Source organism: Macaca fascicularis, chromosome 1 (genome assembly GCF_037993035.2).
Source record: "Macaca fascicularis isolate 582-1 chromosome 1, T2T-MFA8v1.1".
Lineage (NCBI taxonomy): Eukaryota > Metazoa > Chordata > Mammalia > Primates > Cercopithecidae > Macaca > Macaca fascicularis.
In genome coordinates this window covers 186,278,306-186,292,389 of record NC_088375.1, presented here as the reverse complement: position 1 = coordinate 186,292,389, position 14,084 = coordinate 186,278,306, and the positions used below count along the sequence as shown (strand labels likewise).

General features: G+C 33.5%; 1 protein-coding gene across 12 annotated transcripts in view; it reads right to left on the bottom strand.

Moving 5' to 3' along the window:
* The window catches only part of SPATA6 (spermatogenesis associated 6), a 173,595-nt gene that overhangs the window by 92,385 nt on the left and 67,126 nt on the right, over nucleotides 1-14,084 (bottom strand). For all 12 annotated transcript variants that reach the window (XR_012420408.1, XR_012420409.1, XR_010578620.2 and 9 more), the window contains exons 7-8: nucleotides 9,460-9,753; nucleotides 4,725-4,812 (exon numbers count right to left, since the gene is read on the bottom strand). Coding sequence is in view for 6 of the 12 variants with exons in the window: in XM_005543427.4 (XP_005543484.1) it covers nucleotides 4,725-4,812; nucleotides 9,460-9,753 (382 nt within the window). In the remaining 6 variants the exon portion in view is untranslated. The remainder of the gene's footprint in view (nucleotides 1-4,724; nucleotides 4,813-9,459; nucleotides 9,754-14,084) is intronic.

The window sequence follows — 14,084 nt, the reverse complement described above, 5'->3', positions numbered from 1 at the left end:
TTAACAACAATGTATTATATATTTCAAAGTAGCTGGAAAAGAGGACTTAAATTGTTCCTAACATAAAGAAATGACAAATACACAAAGTGGTAGACAATTTAACCACTCTTCCTTGATCATGACACATTCCACACAACGTAACAAAATATCACATGTACCCAATAAATATGTAAAATGTTATGTATCAATTTTTAAAACAGAAAATCAGAACCATAAAATTCTACTCTCACTCACACATATCACTCAAAAGCATTCTATGGTTCTATATTTTACCTTCTCAAACCACCTTATCCAGAAAACAAAGACCTATAGTAGTCTGTATTCAGCAAATCCTTCAGAATTTTTTATGGTACAAGATATTTTCTAGGTGCCCTGAGCCATACCAGAAATCAGCTGAAATATTAATGTCTTTTACACGATGTCAACTTCTCCACATAATGTCAGTAAGATTCGATTTACTTCAAATGCTTTTCAAAAATTAAAAATAAGAATAAATTCACAGTCCAACTTCTCTTCTGTACAAGTCTAATATATAGCATGATCACAAGTAGCTGAAAAAAAAATGAGAAGGACATCTGGACACGGTGCCTCATACCTGTAATCCCAGCACTTTGGGAGACTAAAGCAGGAGGATCTCCTGAGTTTAGGAGTTCAAGACCAGCCTGGGCAACACTCTACAGCCAAAAAAACTCCCCAAAAATTAGCTGGGCATGGTGGTGCATGCATGCCTGTAGTCCCAGCTACTAAGACAGTTAAGGTGGGAAGATCATTTGAACCAGGGAGGTCGAGGCTGCAGTAAGCCATGTTACATTACACACTCCAGCCTGAATGACAAAGCAAGACCCTGTCTCAAAAAATACGGACAAGGATATGCTAACTCTGAAAATTAAGGTAATAATTTCTGGAAATAGTATGTATTTCCTGGAAGCTAGCATTATATTAAAAGTTTCTGTATGTTAAAGCACTTGTATGGCTTCTGCATTCCACAAACCATTTATAAACTTACCCTGATTTGCACAAGTTTATAATTTTATTTCTACAAATTAATCTATTACTTTGATCTGAGGTTTCCCAGTGTTCATATTTAATCACCCTCACCACCAATTAGTCACAAACTGTATTTCAAATGTAAGAAATAAAGGAGATGAAAACCAGGGCCCATGGCTATGAAGTAATTATAATCTGTTTTGGTTAAGTTATAACCAAAGTTGAACAACAGCAGTATAAAGAACAAACTAAGTCAGAATGGTATAACAATTATAATATTAAACAGTTATACCAGAGAGTAATCTCTCAAGGTAAGGCAATCAGGAAAAATTTCCTAAAGGTAAAGAAACTTGAGATGGACATAATCATTTAGAAAAGTAGGAAGAAAAAAAAGAAATAGGTCAAATCTTGTGTGTATGACTTCATGCAACTTACTATCCTTCTTTAAACCTCAGGTTTCTTCATCCATAAGAAATTCAAACAAGAGGGACATGTTTAAAAGCAAACAGAAATTAATGAGATATTTACTAATGAGGATATACATGATGACTACATGCCATTTTATTCAGAAAATATTAAAACATTACCAGTTACTGTTGTCTACTCAAGATATGACATATTGGGATTTGAAATGTTATTTCTATTTTACTTTGTGACAGTTAATCATCTGATAAAGGATTAATGGAAGTTCATAAAATATTACGATTTTACATAGAAATGAGACTCATAAAAGAATCTTCAAAAGATGAGAAGAAAAGAAGGTTCCTCTAAGAGGAGAGAGAGAGTCTAACATATTTCCTAAATTCCTAAGCAAAATGTAAAAAGAGGCCAGGATGGATGTCCTTGATTTCCTCTTCAAATACAAAAATAACTAGATAAAGCTTACAAAAAGCATCACATTACAAGAGATACTGAGTTTCTTCAAAAGGACTGCACAAATTGCAATTAGAATTATATAACATGGCAGTAACAGATACAATGTGCTTGAAATTTTTATTTTAAAAAATATACCTTAATGAAAGTAGAGAAAGTAGTATGAGACTGGTAGAAAAGAAGGAGCTAGAAGCTAGAAGACCTGGATTCTAGATTTGTAACTATCAAGTCACATAACTTCTCTAAACCGCTGCCGTTTTTTCTCAAATATAATTAAATCCATCTTCACGTGATTATTTTGAGAACTAAAGCAGTAATGTTGGTGAAAATGGCATCCTATAAAAAACAAATATTAGGCAAGATAATTTGCAAGAAAATGTTCAAGAAGAATTTCTATTACAGTAAAATCAAAAGTGAAAATTCATTAAGTGTAAGAGGTCCTACCATAAGAAATCCCCATATGTATTTAAATGGTTGATGAGAACCCAAAAGTTCAGGAACTGCTCAGCTGTCAGCCAGGAGGAAAAATGTCGTTTAAAAAAAAAAGGGTGGGGGGGGACATTAAGGTCAGAAACGCAAGAAGGAAAAGCTCTAGAAATCCAGCTCTTAAATGTACAAAGAGGAATAGAATTTTTAAAAAATCACTATTTGGCAAAAATCAGAATAAGAAATTGTTTCAGGCAACAGTCATCAATATATGCTAAAGGAGTCAAAGTTGAGGTATAATAGGATATTACATAATTTCAAAGTATTTCCGTACAATTACAAAAGACAGAAATAGCACCTTTTTGATGGAGAAAACCGGCACATCCATCTTAATCAAATGACTAAAATGAACATCCCCAGTAGTACAGAAACACCACATACCTCCTGGTGTGATGCACTGAGAGTAACACATCACTTCTGTTGTATTCTGGGGGAAAATAAATAATCTGAATCTAATCATGAGGAAAAATCAAACAAACCCAAATTGAGGAACATTCTACAAAATAGCTGGCTTATGCTCTTCAAAATTATCAATGTCATTAAGCACAATGAAAGACTAAGGAACTAATCCATATTAAGGAAAACAAAAGAGGCATGGCAACTGAATGCTATATATGATGATATTTCTTTTGCTATGAAGATATTATTAGGACAACTGGCAAAATCTGATTTAGCTTTATAGATCAGTTAATATTATATCATTGTTAATCTGCTACATTGTTAATTAACTGGTGTTAATCATATAAAATATTGTCTGAATTAATCTGTTCAGGCTACCATAACAAAATATCATGGACTGGGTAGCTTAAACAACAGAATTTTATTTCTCACAGTTCTGAGGACTGAAAATTAGAAATCAGAGTGTCAGCATGGTCAGGTTCTGGTAAGTTCTCTCTTCCTCTCTTGTAGATGGCTGCCTTCTAGTTGGGTCCTCAAATGGCAGCGAGAGAAGGAGAGAACAAGTTCTCTGGTGTATTTGTTTGTAAGGACAATAATGTCATTATGAAGGCCCCATTCTCAGGACCTCATCTAAACCTAATCACTCCCAAAGCCTCCATCTCTAAACCACCATATTAGGGGCTAGGCCTTCAACATAAGAACTTTTAGGGCATACAAATTCAGTCCATAATAATATTCCTGTCAAAAAAAATCTATACACAGACTCATACACAGACAGAGGAAAGAGAAAAAGAGAAAGAAAAAGCAAATATTATTGTTTATGGATTCTGAGTGAAAGCTATATGGCAATTCTTTGTACTACTATTACTTTTCTGTAAGTCTGAAATAATGTCAAAATAAAAAGTTAAAAGAAAACAACAAGTCATTATTGACCTCTCTGATTATACCTCTACATATAGGCAGCTGACTGCTTTGATTAAAAGTTATTAGAAATTACAACAGTTCTGCTGGCAAATATGTAACTGTCAAGAAAAATCAGATGCTTAAGTGTTCCCAAAAAATCTTCCAAAGAAACATCTACATTAAAGTTACTTTACATTGGCTTGTTCCTAAAGCTCATTTTCCGTGTCCATAAGCTTCTTCCAAGAGAGAGAACAGTGTGTAACATCTGTTTCTAATTTCACATAATCTGCTATTGTGGATATAAAAGACTTGTTGATTATCACATCTATCTCCCTGCTAGTGCTAAAAAACAAAAACAAGCACGAACTCTGCATGTTTTCAGAAAAGAATGTTTAATTTCATCACTAAAAAAATAAGAGATTACACACAACATGTTAGAAATAGAGATGAAGCTCACTCAATGTAATGATTCTATTAATGATTCTATTTTTTTTCGCTCAATCTCCTTTTTCTTCCTCTACGACTTTATTAGTATGTACTAAATTAACTTTAAAGGCTGCTAGGGAATACTTATTGAACTCACCAGCCAATGTCTACAGATATTAACACTCAATACCCTTAATTATACAATACTATTTAATCTTCTTCACAAAAATTATATTCATATTGAACTTAAGAAGCAACTTATCTAACCATAGGACTGCTAGGGCTACAGATGAAAAACCATTCTTATCAACATAGTTAAAATTACTTGGTGAGAAAAGGGTTCCACAGTTAAGTTTATAAAATGTTGAGTAAAAGTAATCAAGTCATTTTTTACTAGAATATATCACATTTTTTAACATGTTAATATATATATTCTAAATCTCAAGGTAGGAAATGATTTATAGTAGCACAGAAATCCTAATATTTTAGAGAGTAACTATATGGGTGCACCACAAGTTGTAAAAAGCTACATTATACAATATTATCCAATAATGTAACAAAGATTCTGTTTTTGTTAATTGATGCCAAATTAAAAGCTTGATTGTAGCTCAGGCAACTATGGCAATGAATAAAGAAAACTTCTAGCTTACCATTGTGCACCCTTGACCATCCATCTCTTTCACAGTCTCTGCCAGAAGATCCAAATAAAGTATCAGCCCTGGGACTTGGGGGATCAACCTAGAGGAAGCAGGATTTTTATGTAAAAGAGAGTTGAAACATTCCTACACTTTCAATCTCATGGCACCAGAAAAACTACTAGGGTACAGAGAGCATACATAATCAGGGAAATATGATGGTGCCCATGAGAGTCAGGCATGTTCCAAAAAGTTTATTCAAGTATTTTGTTGTTCGTTGCAAAATAAAATTGAAATTTAACTTCAAAAATTTTTAATTATATATATGTGCTTACTTTAAAATAAATAGACTTGGAATTGAAATGTTTATTACTCCAGTGCCTAGTTTGCTTTTTTTAACAAGGTTAAAAAAAGAGCAATATACTTTGCCATATTTTTAAAAGTCTAGTCATTTGCTTATCTCCTTAGCATGCACATTTTTAATTCAAACAGTGTCTTTACTTGGCTGCTTTCAGAGCCCAGCATGCTCAGTGATCTATAGCTTAATATAATAATAGTTAACCACATTTCCTAACAAAAAGTAAAAATAATGATACAAATGTGTAAAAAAAAATTCCTATTCATCAAAATTTAAAATTTTTGTGCATCAAAAAGTAATATCAACAGAATGAAACGGCAACCCATTGAATCAGCGACAATATTTACAAATCATTTATCTGATAAGGGGTTATTAACCGGAATAAAGAACCCCTACAACTCAATAACAAAAACAAATAGATTTAAAAATGAACTTGAATAGACATTTATCCAAAGAAGTTATACAAATGGCCAATAAGAACATGAAAAGGGCTGGGCGCGGTGGCTCAAGCCTGTAATCCCAGCACTTTGGGAGGCCGAGACAGGCGGATCACGAGGTCGCGAGATCGAGACCATCCTGGCTAACCCGGTGAAACCCCGTCTCTACTAAAAAAATACAAAAAACTAGCCGGGCGAGGTGGCGGGCGCCTGTAGTCCCAGCTACTCCGGAGGCTGAGGCAGGAGAATGGCGTAAACCCGGAAGGTGGAGCTTGCAGTGAGCTGAGATCCGGCCACTGCACTCCAGCCTGGGCGACAGAGCAAGACTCCGTCTCAAAAAAAAAAAAAAAAAAGAACATGAAAAGAAAAAATTCAACATTGCTAATCATTAAGGAGACAGAAATCAAAATCATAGTGAGATACTACTTCACTGTAATTTTGAGATACCACAAAATCATAGTGACATACCCATTAGGATGGCTACTATGAAAATAAAGTGTTGGAGAAGAACACTTGCAATTTGTTGGTGTGCAGTGCAAAATGGTACACCTGCTATAAAAAACACTATGTCAGGGTATCAAACAATTTAAAACAGAATTACGATATGACTCAGCAATTTTTCTTTTTTTTTTTTTTTTTTTTTTTTTTTTGAGACGGAGTCTCGCTCTGTCGCCCAGGCTGGAGTGCAGTGGCGGGATCTCGGCTCACTGCAAGCTCCGCCTCCCGGGTTTACGCCATTCTCCTGCCTCAGCCTCCCGAGTAGCTGGGACTACAGGCGCCCGCCACCTCGCCCGGCTAGTTTTTTGTATTTTTTAGTAGAGACGGGGTTTCACCGGGTTAGCCAGAATGGTCTCGATCTCCTGACCTCGTGATCCGCCCGTCTCGGCCTCCCAAAGTGCTGGGATTACAGGCTTGAGCCACCGCGCCCGGCCAGACTCAGCAATTTTTCATCTAGGTATATACACAAAAGAGTTGAAAGCAGGGCCTCAAAAATATATTTGTACACCTATGTTTACAGCAGCATTATTCACACTGTACACATTGTGACACAGCAACATTACTCATAATATCCAAAAGATGGAAGCAAACCAAGTGTCTATCAAGAGGAGAATGAACAAACAAATGTAGTATATACATATAAGAAAATATTATTCAACTGTAAAAGGGAGATTCTCACATATGCTATAACATAGATGAACCTTTATGAATATTATACTAAGTTAAATAAGCCAATCAAAATAGGACACAGGATATATAATCACACTTATATGAGGTATCAAGAGTAGTCAAATTCATAGAAATTGTAGAATGGTAGTGGTTGCCACGTGTTGGGGAGACAGGAATGTAAAGTTATTGCTTAATGGGCACAGAGTTTCAGTTTAGCAAGATGAAAAAAGTTCTAGAGATAGATGGTGGCATGGTTGTATAACAACATGAATATACTTGATGTCACTAAACTACACACTCAAAGATGGTTAAAATGGTAAATTTTATAATATATATAACCACAATTTAAAAAAACAATTTTTTTAAAAAAGACAACCCACACAATGGGTAAAATGTGGTATATAGCCTTACAACAGGATATAATTAAGCCATAAAAAGGAATCAAGCACTGATATATGCAACATGGATGAACCTCAAAAACACTGTGCTAAGTGAAAAAAGCCAGACACAAAAGGCCAAATGTTATATAATTCTATTTATATGAAATGTTGTATAATTCTATTTATAATTCTATTTATAGGCAAATTCATAGAGACAGAAAGCAGATTAGTGGTTGCCAAGACTATGGGAAGGAAGGAATGGGGAGTGAATACTTAATGAGTACAGAGTTTCCATTTAGGAGACGAAGAAGTTCTGGAACCAGATAGCTGCGTAACACTGTGAACATCCTTAAAACAACTGAATGTACAGTTTAAATCTGAAATGGTAAATTTATGTGTATTTTACCACAGTAGAAAAAGAAAAGATCTTATTCTGCGTAAATGAAAAATAAAAAGGCTGTTTTACTCCTCTAGGATAATTGCACCAGTTTCTTCGGAAGCATGCTAATTGATTTCTTAAAACTGTTTCCTTATCTTTAAGATGAAAGAATCTTGGAAGCATGTGAATTGATTTCTTAAGACTGTTTCCTTATTCTTTAAGATTACTTTTCATAAAAGTAATCTTACAATGTAGATTACCATGTACATTCACTACAATGTCTTTCCTGAAAGTGTTACATTTTGCATATGCATATATTAAGTTAAAATTGTGTTTGGTTACCAATTTGCTAACTGCTTCTAAAACCATGAATGGATATGGAGAAAAAAAAAAACTCTATGTTTATAAATACAATTGGAAAATTCACTTTCCTATTTAATAATGTAAGCAATTTTCTAAGTATAGACTTAGGAGTAGGCATTTCTGCTTATTGAAAAGCTAGGGAGGGAAACCATTTAAATACAAATTTCAAAGTTTGTATCAAGCAATATTAGAATTATTCCATTCTAAACACTGACATAAAAAGTAATAATAAAACAAACATTTAAACAAAAGCAGTTATTTTTCCAAACAATTTTAATGTGGCTCACCCCTAAAATATTTCAGTTTATTTTTGTGCATAAGCGTTTTAATTAAAATGTTACTATTCCTTCGGATGAAAATATAGTATATCCTTTCTTTTCAATTTAATTTGTAATTATGGGAAGATTTAAAATTAAAGGCATTCTAAAACTGTCACCAAATATGCAACTAAAATATTATCTGAATATTGGTCAAACAACAAAAAAGTGACCAAAAGTTAAAATCAAATTCTGTAGAAATGAGAAAAGTAGTCACAACAACCTCAATAAAATACTGCCGCTTAAAAGCATCCATTATACTATAAATTTTCATTTATAATGAAACAATCTATTACTTAAGAGTTAAAAAAATGACTCAGTCAAAATATAGGTGGAATGAAATGTTGCTTAAGATAATATTTAAATTGTTTTAAAAAGGTATCATAAAGAAAATCTGAACTTTCAGATTGTGTATGTTCAAAAAGTTATTAGACCACCGAAGGGGCATATTTTCATGTTGGATGAATTCATTTTAAAATTTAGAAAAAATGAATTAAAGAAATTAGTCAGAAATATTTTTATAGATATCCCAAAAAGTTATTTTGCTTCTATCAGCACTTAAATCTTGAGGTTTAGTATTATTATATATATATTATATTAATTCATATTTTTATGAGTTTGAAAGCGTTCAGTGAAGAATTGCTTTTAAGGTAAAAATACTTTATAAAAGTTCAGAAAATTATGAAGATTCTGAGGGAGTCCTTTACTAAACATTCTGATTCCAAACCCTTAAATTTAGCCAAAGTCTATTTGATAATCACATAAACACAAGACTCTAAATTTCAACTATATCAACAGCACAATTCAGTACAGAAAGATTAGAACTAGGTTACCCTTAAATGAACTTTTTGCACTTTCAAAGGCCTTCCCATAACCATCAAACAACAATTTGCTTCGAAGATCCATTATACAAAGCTTACCCAAGGGATGTAATTTGAAAGGAAACTTACTTTCCATTTTAATTTTAAAACTTGAAAAAGGAGGGTCTTCCTTTTCATAAAGAATATTTGGTTCTCTTTTAAAACCCTACTCTGCCATTTCAGTACTAATGCCAATTACAACCAAGTTCAGTTGGTAGAGTTATGATGATATCTACTGGAGAAGAAAGGAAACCGGTACTGAGAGATTTAACATGGCATTCATAACACAGCTTGATCTCTGTCAGGTCTGAAGACTGAAAAAACGCAAGTTCTTTCATTCTAAATTAATTTCCATCTTAGACTGCCAGGGTTGCAGTCAGGAAAGAAAAGTATTAATATAAGCTAGAAGTTGAAAGATATTTCAGAATAACTTTTTGGGGGGGGGAAAACTGATCAGTTTCAAACAGAAATACTTAAGAGAACACATACATGTCTAATCACAAATGGAGGTTTATCTGTTTCTTTTTTGAACTCATAGGGTCCCAGATTTAAATGGGCCAGCCGCCGCCTGGTGTCTTCAGATAGCTCACACATGCGTCTTTTTGTGTAGGGAGATGGAGAGTGTGATTTTGAAGAAATTGTAGGCTGTTCGTAGTTTTTTGCATTTATACAGTATTTACTTCTCTCAGGTGACTTGGATTTTTTCTTTTGTGATCTTGATGTTCTGTTTTGCAGTCTGCCATGTGATTTTTCAACTGGAGCCAAATGGTAAATAAATTTATCCTAAACATAAAAAACAAAAATTAACTTGGTCAAAGGGGATTTTTAAAATTCCTATTGGTGGGAAAAAATTTAAAAAGTAATTTAAATAAGACACACGAAATCTATCAAAGCCAACTGGATCAGTCCTTCCTATCCGTGCTGATCCTGTGATAAGTCAAATCCACATTCTCCTAGATAACTCTTTCTGCAGTAGTTATTAAAGTACATTGTCTCAAACTTCCTTAAGTCCAACTAACAAGGACTTTATAAAAATTAAAGCCCAATACTTAATCACTTGAAAACTTTAAGAAACAAAGTCAAAAAAATTATTTTTCAGTATACTAAAAAAGTGCAAACATTGGTTATCAAATATATTTAAATATTCATGTAATTGGCTATATAAGAGAACTATGTTTAGTAATGTTAAAAATACATGCCAAATTAGTTGATTACAAAATCTTTAAAGATAAAACTATAAAAATAAGTTTCATCTCTTCTGCTATAATTTTATATATATATATATATGTACAACACAAAAATATAAAGAACTCTATACATATTTTAATGAAATGTGTTATTTGGATTACAATACATACTTTTAAGCTCCCTTCCAAGCTGTAACCTCACAATGACAGATAAACATATCATCTTAATTCTGGTCCCATATTTTTATAAAATTAGAAACATAAAAAACATTATCAACTTAGTAATATATTTTATCTTCTAATAAAACTGGTTAGCAGTCTAAAAATTTTGAGGCTAAAATTTTATAATTCTAACTTTTTTACTGTTAGAATTACATCTTATTCAAATAATCTCTGCCTTATAAATGCCTTAATAGTTGGATTCCAAGCAAGTAACATAATATTTGATACTCTATCCAGAGTTATAAGAAGCTTTTTAATTCAAGAAAATGAACTGCTGAGAATTTTTAAATGTCTTCCTAACTTTAATCACTTTTAAAAGCCACCAATCCTACCTCCTGCTCTACTTCCTCAACACCTCTCTACTTGCTAAGGGTAACTAAGTGAATAAAATACAAATGTGAATAGGATGAAGAAGAGTCAAATTTTTTAAGTGGACACACAGGAAAGAAAATTAATTTTCCTAATTGGAAAAGTAAGCTTCAGCTGGGACAATGGTCTATGCATTTCATGCAGACCAGTTGCATCAGATTACTTCATCTTTCCTTCTTCTATAGTTCGTGGTATGCTTCTGGACCTTCTCCACCTTGTTCAATGATTTCAAAAAGTAATTCAGAATTTTTCTACCATATCCATTTCACCCATCTCTATGACATCACAGACTTACAGAAGCAAGGAATGTTAGCAATAAAAATGACCTTTGAGTTTACTAAAACATTCAAGCAATGAATCTTTCTAAGACCTTGGAATCATGAGTTTGTTTTTCAGCTTTAATTATCTAATTCTACTCCATCTTGGATTTCCTAAATATGCAGATCCCTTGCATCCCAATTCTTAAAATCCCTTGCTGACCAAAACCTCTTTTCTTCAACCTACTTCTTACTCACTGAATCTGTTACTTACCCTTCTCACCTCCTCAGTCCCTAGAACTCTTCCCCCAAGTTCTTTACATATTTTTAGTATCTCTTACCTCCAGACCCAACTAAACTCATCATCAGCCATTTCAGCAATGCTGTAAAGTTCCTTCTTACATATTTACCTCTGATTATATCAAACCTTAATTAACCTCATCTTCTTTATTAAAGCTTTTAATACTGCATACTACTAGAGAAAGTTATAAATTACGTAGCATTTACTACAAATGCATGCTGCCTAACCTAGTTATTCCTTAATGGATCCTGTTCATGCCGAGTAAAACTTTTAAAAATGACTGTGTTATACCATTTATAAAATTGATTGACCATGTGACTTGCTTTGGACAACAGGAAAATAGCACATGTAGCACAAGGAGAGAGACTTGAAAAGTGCTTATCCTCTCTTATTCCTAAAAACCTTCCTGCCACCACATGATGAGCTGGAATTCTTAGCCTGATAGATGATGGGACTATCTCATCCCAGCTGAAATCAAGTTCAACACCAGAAATTTAAGATCCTTCCCTGGGCAAAACATCTGCCACTGTCAGACATGTGAGTAAAGCCATCCTAAACCATTCATCCCTAGCCAACCAGTCTAGATTAAAAAAATCAACCAGCAGATCCACAGAACTGTGAGAAACATTTGCTGTTTTAAGCCACTAAGTTAGTGAGGTCTGTAATACAACCAAAGCTATGTGATACAGCAGATTAACAAATTTATATTCATAAAGTTACTACTGATATTTAACTACTTAATAATGAATTCCACTTTGCAGTAGGTAAAAACAATGAGTAGAAATGAAAACTAGTTTTATTCCAGAAAATTCATAGTAATATGCTTAATTTTTCAGTCCATTCAATTGGTGACAAAACATCCAATTTGAAAATAAAGTGCCAAAAGGAATAAAGATCATTACAAGTATTTTTGTAAACCTAAACATGTTTTTACAGTTTCACTCCTCTCAAAAGTAAAAATAGTTTGTATTATTGTCTTTGAAACTAAAAATGCTGCTTTACCGCTATTAAAACTTTAATTGTAATGAACATTCACCTTAAAAAGTAAACTTATCACCTTCTTAAATACAATCAAAGGGTGTTAACATTCAGAATTTTAATGTAAAAGTGAATATTGTGTTGTGCCTACCAGGTAATTTTTTCTATGTCATATTTCAACTACTGTCTTCTGTATCTCCCCGTCTTAATTTCTTTAAAAAATATATCATTAGTAACAGCTGCAATATTCTAAATAATGTTACATGCCAGACATATTGCATATATTCCCTAATTTTTACAGCAGCCTTATGAGGAATTTGAACCCAAAACTGTTTCTGGAAAGAATATCTAAAGAAAACATATTTCCTTAAATAATAACACCAATGCCTTTTCTCTCATATCTGTGTTCAATAAAGATCCCAAGTCAAAAAAAATAAAAATAAAAATAAAATGGAAAAGTCTTGTCAAAAGTTTCCAGATGGAAATGTTAGTTCATAAGTACAATTAAACTACAAATGGGTAATGGCTTTACATTCAGAAACAGCTTTCACCAAGCTGTACCCTTAGAATGTATGTACTTTTCTATGTGTATGCTACGTTTCAAACAAAATGTTAAAAAGAAAAAATTACTTCTCTATCCATCTATTGGAAGAACATACTCCAGTGTGATGAAAAAAAACTGAGTCCAGGCAAAGCATTTCTAACCATTTACAATGTGCACAGTGCACATCTCTAAAACAAGTCAATAACATATCTCTGCATTTGGCAACCATAGGTTTTTAGAGCTCTAAAAGCTGTGTTTCAGCTTGCATCTAAAAGATAAATAACTACAGCCTGACTCTGAATTATTAAATATCTTTCTAAATAAAATAAGAATGTTCCCCTCAATAATTCTATATTTTACCTTTCTTGGCTTAAGTCACAGTTATCATCCTCAGCAAATTTACTTGAATACTGATAATGCAGTGAATGAACAATCCACTCCTTCCATGATAAGCCCAGTCCTGCCCTTTTTGAGCCCTCTGGGCTATACATATTATTGGCTCTTCATCATAGATAGGTCACTGTTACCCAATCACAGTGCAACTGCACATGAGTGATATCTGGACATTATTAGATAACCTGTGGACAAGGAAGTAAGCCACCCTGGTGACTCAGTAATAAGTCAGACTAGGCTAGGCACATTAGTGCACACCTGTAATCCCAGCATTTTGGGAGGCCAAGGTGGACAGATTGCTTGAGCCCTGGAGTTCAAGACCAGCCTGGGCAGCATGGCAAATTCTATCTCAAAAAAATACAAAAGTTAGCCGCATATGGTGGCATGCACCTAAAGTCCCAGCTACTAACAGGACTGATGCAGAAGGATCGCTTAAGCCCGGGAAATCAAAGCTGCATGCCACTGCACTCCACCCTGGGCAAGAGAGTGAGACCCTGTCTCAAAAATATAAAAAAAGGAAAAACAAGAAGTCAGACAAATGGAGTATTAGATCCAGATATCTCAGCTTACTAAAGGCTTTTTTCAAAGACACAGATGATCCTTAGGCTGGAATGTTCAAGATACTCTTGATCTGGCAGTACCAGTATGGCCACCAAACTGAGCAACAGTCCCTCAAGAAATCAGAGACAGTCAAGAAACCATACTCACTAAACACCAGTATCCCAGTCTGATAACTCTGCTAAAAAAGGTATCCTTTGAACCTTTGGCAGTAACCTGTAACTTCCATAACATTTCAAGAAGCCTAGATCTCTGTGAGATTACTTGATCCTAACATCTTTATGGTAGCTTGATTTCTGTGCACT